At 43.2% G+C, this 10,000-nt stretch overlaps 1 protein-coding gene across 8 annotated transcripts in view; it reads left to right on the top strand.

Moving 5' to 3' along the window:
- The window catches only part of grip1 (glutamate receptor interacting protein 1), a 44,743-nt gene that overhangs the window by 18,895 nt on the left and 15,848 nt on the right, over positions 1 to 10,000 (top strand). For 6 of the 8 annotated variants that reach the window (XM_027282497.1, XM_027282492.1, XM_027282494.1 and 3 more), the window contains exon 2: positions 9,232 to 9,312. In XM_027282497.1, coding sequence (XP_027138298.1) covers positions 9,232 to 9,312 — 81 coding nt within the window. Of the gene's footprint in view, positions 1 to 3,118; positions 3,379 to 9,231; positions 9,313 to 10,000 lie in introns of those variants that run through there. The other 2 variants (XM_027282498.1, XM_027282499.1) reach the window with 2 other exon arrangements.

The following is a 10,000-nucleotide window of genomic DNA, read 5'->3' on the forward strand; positions in this document are numbered from 1 at the left end:
AAGTAGAGCACGAGTTCACCTTAATTAACGCGTAGGCGTCTCGGGATTCCGAGCACTTTCCCCTCATTATTTGGATATGTTTAATTAGTTCTCCTAAATTAAAGAATAACTGCTTCCCTTTTTTTTCCGCACTAATTCCTCCTAAACCAAAGAATTGGACCTGAAGTGCCGCGGAGAGGTCGACTAATGGACCCAGAACCAGTCGTTAGCTTCTGGCATCACGTTTAAATCAGTTAAATTGTTTGTTGTGATTTGTTGCCTCTGGTTTCAGAGTTTAAATCCCAGATGTACTCGAGTATTTCAACGTCTAACGTGACTCATGATACTAACTTCAACGTCCAGCTCCTGTTCTGGCACGACACCGGCTCCACTCCGCGTCAGCCTCAAGTGGACGTTGGAGGAAGTGCAGTTTTTGGTACTTCCTGTGTGAGTTTTGTTTTTTAAAGACGAGCTGACGGGATGACGGGATGATTCTCGGGTTCTTGATTACGGTTCTGTCGGTCGTCCCATCTGGTCCTCACGAACGCGTGAAGTCTGACTGTGACTGTTAGCACTAATTAAAGGTTCACACACCCGTCATCTGCGGAACAGTGTTATTAACACTGTGTGTGTGTGTGTGTGTGTGCGTGTGTGTGTGTGTGTGTGTGTGTGTGTGTGTGCTTACATAAGGAGATGTCACGGTGACTCAAACCCACGTGTTTAACTTTGGGCAGTGGGTGTTGACATGCACACACACACACACATGAACACACACACACAAACACACACACACATACACATGAACACACACACACACACACACACATGAACACACACACACACACACACACACACACACACACACACACACACACACACTGTCAGTGTTATACTCTGATTTGGTTATTTTGAAAATGCTGGAGGCTGTGATGATAACCTGTGTGTGTGTGTGTGTGTGTGTGTGTGTGTGTGTGTGTGTGTGTGTGTGAACACTTCTTTCATCTCTCAAAATCACTCTTTGTACGGCGCAGGGCCGCTCTCTTCCCCTCAATTATTCATCAGCTTGTTTCCATGGTAACAGCTGCAGCCGTGTGTGTGTGTGTGTGTGTGTGTGTGTGTGTGTGTGTTCATCATGTGTGTGTTCATGTGTGTGTGTGTTGGGGGTGGCTGATCTGAGAGCAGTAGGACGGGCTTCATCTGCTCATTATACTGTCAGTACATGTGATGTGAATACAGGAAGCAGTACGAGTACATCACAGTACCTGGTTCTGTTGGGGTCTGTGTTCTGGTTCTGTTGGGGTCTGTGTTCTGGTTCTGTTGGGGTCTGTGTTCTGGTTCTGTTGTCCTGGATGTGAGGTACTGCGTGTCTAAAGTTTTTGTAATATGAATCTGCTCTGGTTCTGTGTGGTTTGGTCTGGACTGGTTCTGGTTTATCTGGTTCTACGAGGTTGTGTGTGGTTCTGATTTGTCTCCTTCTTGTTGGTTCTGCTGGTCCGAGGTTCTGGAGTCAGTCTCAGCTTAGACAGGATGTGACATCACACCAGGTTAGGATGCTGGTTCTTTGCAGGTGGTTCAACATGGCTACATGGTTCTGGTTCTGGTACTTTCAGTAGTATTCATAGTAGTAGTAGTAGTGGTGGTAGTACTTCCTCCTGTCAGAGTACTTCACAGAGAGACGATGATGTCACAGATATAAATAAACATGCAGTACTCTGTGCTGCCACACTGTGTCCAGCAGGGGGCGTGAGAGACTCAGAGACCAGCAGGAGACCAGCAGGGGGCAGCACAGAGCAGAACCAGCAGAACCAGCAGAACCACAGACCAGGAGAGCCCAGATTAGTCTGAGTGTTGACCTGCATGCTGCAGTCATAGTGTCGTACACACACACACACACACATGAACACACACACGAACACACACACATTAATCCTGTGTAATCTGCAGCTGGAACACTGACCCACATGACACGCCCCCTCCACCATCAGCCAATGACGTCACAGAGAGCAGAACAGCTGTTTTGATTGGTTCGTACGCTTTAGTCACACAAACTGCTGGACTACTACTCTAGTGATGTCACAGTGATGTCATCAGGGTTATCTCAGCTTGGGTTGAGTTGCATCATGGGAAGTGTAGTATTCAGTGAGTCTGACCTGAACTGGAGGAAACGTCAACGTACTGCAGTACCTGTACACGAGTACTGTGTACTCTGGTTGTTATAGAAACAGATTATGGGATGCTGCTCCCTTCCCTCCTTCCTTCCTTTCTTCCTTCCTTTCTTCCTTCTTGTTTCTTCCTTCCTTCCTTTCTTCCTTCCTTCCTTCCTTCCTTTCTTCCTTCCTTTCTTCCTTCTTGTTTCTTCCTTCCTTCCTTTCTTCCTTCCTTCCTTCCTTCCTTCCTTCCTTCCTTCCTTCCTTCCTTCCTTCTTTTTGTGTTAAACCTTCCTTCCTTCCTTCTTGTTTCTTCCTTCCTTCCTTCCTTCCTTCTTGTTTCTTCCTTCCTTCCTTCCTTCCTTCCTTCTTGTTTCTTCCTTTCTTCTTGTTTCTTCCTTCCTTCCTTTTGTGTTATACCTTCCTTCCTTCCTTCCCTCATTTCTCTTTTCTTTTCTTCCTTAAGTACTGTACTTTCCTTCCTTCCCTTTTCATTTCTTTCCTCTCTTCCTAGATGTTTTCCTCTTCTTTTTTTGTTCATCCTTCCTTGACCTCCTTCCTTCCTTCCTTCCTTCATCCTTTAATCTCTCTTCACTGCATCATCCCTCCATTTGTCTCCACTTCCTTTGCTCTCACTCTTCTTTCCATAATCCCTCCTTTCATGTTCCTTCACTCCCTTAATTTTTCCTCCTTTCCTTCCTCCTGTTTTTATTTTCCTCTTTTCTCTTTCTGTTTATTTTTATTCCCTTCATCCTTCCGTCCTTTGATTCTTTCCTTTCTTCTTTCTTCCTCTCCTCTTTTCTTCCTTACATTCATCCTTTAATCTCTTCTTCATCCCTCCATCCAGCTGCACATTAGAAACCAGCAGCCTCTCTCTGCCTCTCCATCACCCTCCTCCTCCTCCTCCTCCTCCTCCTCTTCATCCTCCCATCTGCGCAGACTCTGCCTCCCCCCTCCCCCCTCTCCTCCCTCCCTCCTCCGCTGCCTCATTTTATGGACGAGCTTCACATCTGCAGCGCTGCCTCGCTCTCGCTCGCCGTCTCCATGACGGTTTCTGTCTGAGGAGCTCGTCTGTCACTCCGTCCGCTCACAGAGGAGGAGGAGGAGGAGGAGGAGGAGGAGGAAGAGGAGGTGCAGTTTGTGGCGGCTGCATCTGTATGGCGCTGGGGGGGAGGCGACGCTCGGCTCGGCTTCACCATGATCGCCGTGTCGTTTAAATGTCGCTGCCAGATCCTGCGCAGGGTGAACAAAGGTAGAGCGACATAGACAAACACTGAGAGAGAGAGAGAGAGAGAGTGTGTGTGTGTGTTGGAGGGATAAGCATGTTTGCATGTGACATACGTGTGTGTGTGTGTGTGTGTGTGTGTGTGTGTGTGTGTGTGTGGTCGAGCGTCATTTGCTGTAAACTGCTGACATTGAAAAGAGAGAGAGCATGTTGTGTATGACCAAAGCCAGCTGTGTGTGTGTGTGTGTGCACACATGTGTGTGTGTGTGTGTGCACACATGTGTGTGTGTGTGTGTGTGTGTTGAATGATCTCTGGATGGATTCGTTCAGTCGATCGCTGCAGGTTGTTCTGGACAGAGACCTTCAGAGAGAGAGGTGGCGTTTCATGAATGTAATCTTCATATTCATGCTGTGTGTTAACGGAGGAGGGCGAAGATGAAGTCAGTGTGAAGTGTTGAAAGCTGAACGTAACAGACACCAGTTTGTGTTGATGAAGGTGAAGTTGATGGAAAACATGACTCCATAAAGTCTGACGAGTTTTTTAATCCGATGGCTCCTGTGGTTGATTTCTTTGGACCGCCTGTACGAGTATTCGACCTCCTCGTAGTCGTACTAGGAGGAATCAAATATATAAATATAAATAAAAACATATAATAGTACACAGTCAATTTCATACAGGTGGAGCACATCAGCTAAAATGTGACGTGAACATGAGAAAGACAAGTTCAGATCAGGAGTACAAACTTCAACACCAATCAGCTCCGACCCTGTTCAGTCAACAATAACACGTTACCTTAATAAATACGGCATAACCTTTTCAAATATCACAGTAAAGGATGTCAGTGTTGTTGATTTCACGTTTAAGGTTGTGGTTTTAAAATGTCTGTAGATTTTACAGCGATAAACTGCCAAACCATGACAGCAAAAGGAAAATATGCCACAGATATTTGTTACAGTGTAGAATAAAGCTGGTCTGAAGCTGATCAGGGTCGACTGTATGTCCACGTCATGATGGTGGCACTGAGGTGGAAGGAAGTAACACTAGTGTTTGTGGTTAAAGGTCCGGTGTGTAGCCTCGCCTCATCTTCTCCTTCCAAGCATGAGTAATAATAATAATAAACAGTTTGCAGTGATAATAACTGAGATAATACAGAGACAAATGAAAACAAAGTTAACAAGAAGAGAGGCCAAATGTTCCGTCCAACCTTCTCATATTCAAATATTAATTTAATATTTCCGTTGGTCTCGTTGATGTTATTCAGGATGTTGGAGAGACGGAAGCACTCATGGACTCATCCGAGAACATCAACAACAGATGAATCGATAATGAAACTTAATCAATAGTTTATTAATTCACTGTTGTAATAATCTATCAGACTTCATTAGTGAGATGTTTCCAGTCTGCAGATCTTTCACTGAACATAAAACAGAAATACTTCTGCAGAAAACTGCATTTAAAAAAAAGTAAATCTGAGTTTTATATTTATGTTATAAATATAATATTTATAATAAAACATTAATATGCTTTTACATTCATGCATGAGTCATAATAATCTAATGATATCATATATATCAACAGAACAGTCACTGATTTTATACTTTGAATTCTTTCATTACATTTATATTATAAATGTTGGAGAAACAGTGAATGAAATTATTTTTTAGTCAATAACTCGTCTACATGTAAAAAATTTATTGATTAATTGGCTCATTGTTTCAGAACTACAATGATGCATTTGGAACTACACGACTTTAAGAAGTTCTCACTGCTGTTTTTGTTTCTTTGGTTGGTTGGTTGGTTGGTTGTTGGTTTAGTTTATTTGTTTAGTTGGTTTAGTTGGTTGGATTGGTTGTTGTTGTTGGTTTATTGGTTTAGTTGGTTGGTTCTTTGGTTGGTTTATTGGTTTAGTTGGTTGGTTGGTTGGTTGGTTTAGTTGGTTGGTTTATTGGTTTAGTTGGTTGGTTGTTTCTTTGGTTGGTTGGTTGGTTGGTTAGTTGGTTGGTTGGTTGGTTGTTTCTTTGGTTGGTTGGTTGGTTGGTTTATTGGTTGGTTGGTTGGTTTGTTGGCTGGTTGGTTGGTTGGTTGGTTTGTTGGCTGGTTAGTTGGTTGGTTGGTTTATTGGTTTAGTTTGTTGGTTTTTGGTTTAGTTGGTTGGTTGGTTGTTGGTTTATTGGTTGGTTGGTTAGTTGGTTGGTTTATTGGTTGGTTTATTGGTTGGTTGGTTTTTGGTTTAGTTGGTTGGTTGTTGGTTGGTTTAGTTTGTTGGTTGTCTTTTGATAATCTGTCACCATGAATAAAATAATTGGTTAGTTCAGCTTCACAGATGTTTTTCTCTGTGAAGACACGACAAGCTCTTTAAACGACGTTCGTCACAGAGTCAAACAGAAACATCACGGCTCATCAACATCAGAAGATTTTTAACGTCTGAATGACTTCACACCTGAGTCTGTTTGTGTTGTGTGATTCTATTTTGATCTTTGATTCAGTTCTGTTCTAATCTGCTCTAGATCTACACACACACACACACACACACACACACACACACACACACACACACACACACACACACAGCTAAGTGGAGATGAAAGCCTCCTCCTCCACATGTAGGACAGCAGCATATAACACTACAGACTACACACTGAGCTGAGTTATATAATATATAAATAATGTGGGAAGCTTTAGAGCGTCGAAACAAGGTCACACACAGCGACGGAGGACGTATTTGCTTAAGCAAAGTGTTTTCATTTGTATATTTAACACCTACTGAGGGTTACTGTGGCACACTGATGATCTATTTTTAAATTATTCTATTATAAGTAACATTGAAATGAATATCAAGTTCCAGTGGTCCTGATTATGTTGATCTGTGCTTTGGATTCATTTCTGTGATTAAACATTAAAGTCGTCTCGTTCGCGCTGAGGTGAGGATCGAATGTGTCGGCGCTCGGCTGCAGAGATATTAATAAATCTTAATGATAATAAAGTGTGTGATAAAACGCTGGAGGAGGGAAACGTCGAGCAACGAGGAAATAAGAACGATCTGCTCGGTTATTATCTGTTAATTAATCTGATAATCGTTTAAATCAAGACGTGGATTTATTTCTAACAGAAAAACAACGTCACATGACTTTATGTCCATCAAACCGTTTCAGACTTATGATTATTTTTTCTGTTATACGTCATGTAAACTGAATATTTTGATGAATCTGTAAAATAATCTGCTGATGAATCGTCGTGAATATTTAATAAATATTCTAAGGGATTCTTTTCTCCAGATGTAAGAGGGTAAAAAATGTTTTATGCCATTTCGTGCAATTCATCGATTATTCAGTTTGTTTGTTTTTTTCTGCCGACTGACTAATTGATGATTATTTGATGATCTGATTTATTAAAAAACTTGTTCAACTTTATTTCTAAATCATAACAGACGTTATCTCATGACTCTTTCCACACAGAGCACGGCTGCACATCGTACTCTTTGTAATGTTGCAGCAGAACCCGGATCACGGTGGACAGAGACGGTGTGTGAGACGGTTTTGAACCCGCTGGTGTTATAATAACAATAATAAACTTTATTTATATCGCACCTTTCAAAACAAAGTGCTTTACAATCAAATAAAACACAAAACAATAGCAGGTTCAGAGCAATAAATCAATAAAAGTCAAACATAGATCATCGTCTTCTGCAGCTCTGATCTCCTCAGGGAGCTCGTTCCACAGTTTAGGAGCTCTAACTGCAAACGCTCTGTCACCTGTGTGGACATTTTGGACAAGGGACAACCAGGAATGAAGCGTCTGAGGAGACACAGGGCACTAAAAGTTGGACTGAATAACTCTCAGGGCTTTAAGACAGAATAGGTGTGATGCCAGACAGCAGTGAGTTACAGTGGTCTAGTCAGCTAGTTATGAAGAACTGATCTAATCTTTGAATGTTTTCAGTTTGGTGATGACTCCGCCACGCCGACCTCCAACAGCTGAACAGAAAACAGGCTGTTCAGCTGCGTTTTAAATATAGACTCTAATATTTCTCTGATAATCAGAGGAGCCTGGATCAATCGGATGATCCGTCCACCACATGGACACTCAGTGATTCCCGTTACATCCACGAGTCTACGTCAACAACACCGCGTTAGAGATCCACTCCTGTTTTCTACCTTTCACAATAAAAGCAGTTCTTCTTCAACCATGAGGTGTAGTCAGTTCAGAGTTTGGACTTCTTCATCTGCTCCTGTGTTTCCTGCAGATTCGACTCTTCACAGCAGGAGGAGGTCAATAACACGACGTGAAGTCATGTCGACGTAGTACGAGTTGGATTGATTTCAGGAGAAATGTCGTCCTTGTGGTGCTGATGCTGTCGATCGTCATGTTTTGGTTATTGGTGAATGACTTCCTCCAGCACGGAGCTCCTAAAAAACAGATTTCTAACTGTAAACGGCGTTCATCATCAAACATACACTAATAACCTTCTGTACATATTGCAGATATAACTTTGTTGCTGCTCTAAACATCACCTGATTTTCTTTAAAACTCAGAATTCTGCTCATTTCCTGCAAATATTTGATTCATTACAATGTCCTGCTACAGTTTGAACAGTGTGAATGTGTGTGTGTCGGGGTCAGTGGATGTGTTTCAGTATAAACTGATGATGAAGCATTGTCACCACACACACACACACACCCTCTCTCCACATCTCACCATCAGTCATCCAATTAAAACTCCTCTTAATCAGATCTCTGCATCCTAATTGATCCGATGTCATGGTTCGTCACGTAGCCCCGCCTCTGCTCGCTCATCTGTGCAATGACATCACCCGAGGTCTCCCCATGGACTCCTGAGATTGGGCCAGAACTCGGATAGACCACTGTGTTCTCCACTGGGATTGGCCTCTGCACTGATGAGGTCACCTTTTTCTGGCAGTCGTTTCTTTATTCATGAGAACAGGCTGACTTGACAGAGCTCGGCAGCAGCAGCAGCCCAGACGGTTAACTCAGTCGGCTTTGTTCGATGCTAACAGTTAGCAGCAGATGCTAACGAGCTGGTTTTAGCATCGTAGCTCTGAGATGTACTTCTGTGGTGGGAGCTCTGCAATGCCTGACGATGACGGTGAGTACAGATGTTGAGTGGTTTGTCTGTGATCTGCGTGACCTTCTTAAAGGAACTTTGTCGAGCTCTGGAAATCTCTAAACCGGCTGAAAGAATCGGTTAGATGAGCTGGCAGAGCTCAAAGAGGTCCTGATGATGCTCTGGAAGCAGCTGAACGAGGTGTTGGGGGTCTTCAGAGATAACTGATGGAGCTTCAGAACCAGGTAGAGGAACTAGTAGAGCTTCAGAATTAGTCAGGAGGGACTGTTTGGTTCTCAGAACCAGGTTAGAGCTCCTGATCGTGGTCTGGAAATAGCTGAAAGAGGTGTTGGAGGTCTTCAGGGCTAAATAGAAGAACTGATGGAGCTTCAGAGGCAACTGGTTGAGCTCCAGAACCAGTTACAGAAACTGGTAGAGCTCCTGAATTCGTTACATAACTGATAAAGGCTGTAAGGTAGATAATGGTAGAGCTTCAGAACCAGTATGAGAAATTGGTGGAGCTTCAGAACCACATTTCAAAGGAACCGGTCAAGGTTTAGAGTCAGTTAGGGGGCACATGTAGAACCTCTAAACTGGTAGAGCTTCAGAACCACTTTAAAGAACTGGTAATGGCCTGGTACCACTCTGAGAAACTGATCGAGCTTCAGAGCATCTTAGATGAGTCATGGGGCCTCAGAACCTTTTACAGAACCTGATAGAGGTTTGGAACCAGCACCAGGAAATGGTTGAGCTTCAGAACCAGTTAAAAGTTTTGAGCACGTCAGATTAAAATGTGTGTTTGTCTGTTTGTGTTTCAGATGAGGGGCCGTACACCAAACACTCTGCCGGGTCGCGACCTCCAGATGGAGCGCTGGCCATCAGGAGGCAGAGTATACCAGGTAACACACATCCATGGTCCTGTTCGGGTTCACTTTGTTCTTTGTGATCTGTCCTCTCCATCCTCTTTGTTCTGTTGTCTTTTGGTTCTGCTCTGTGTGAAGCACACGGTGAAGATAATGGGTCTGAAAATAGAACGCACACAAACATCAGCTAACTGCAGATGTTTCATATCCGTGTGACCTGCATGAAGATGCTTGCAGTCGCAGTTTATCTCCTCCCACCTGGAGCTCATGGCCTACTTGCAACTTGTATCAGAACGCTGCAATCAGAATTTTTGTTTGAATGTTTCTGTGACAACAAATAACTTTTATTGTATCACTCACCTGGGACAGTCAGTGAGAGCAGAGAGCCAAGATCTTTGGAGCCAGTTAGAAGAACCAGTTAGACTTGATAGAGCTTTAAAATCATTCAAAGTAACTGTTAGATCTGATCTTTAGAAACCATCAGAGCAACTGGTACAGCTTCAAAACCGGTTACAGCACCTGGTAGACATCCAGAACCAGGCACAGGAAGTGGTGGAGCCACAGAGCTACGTATAGAAACTGGTTTTGCTTTGGAACCAGTTAGAGGAAGTGTAAACCTGCAAGACCAGTTGATGGACGATGTAGTGGATCTTCAGGTACCATTAAAGGAACTAACAAAGAGAGACAGATACAGTTAGGGAACCAGGTAGAGCTTCAGAACCTC

The sequence above is a fragment of the Larimichthys crocea genome, chromosome X (assembly GCF_000972845.2).
Source record: "Larimichthys crocea isolate SSNF chromosome X, L_crocea_2.0, whole genome shotgun sequence".
NCBI lineage: Eukaryota > Metazoa > Chordata > Actinopteri > Sciaenidae > Larimichthys > Larimichthys crocea.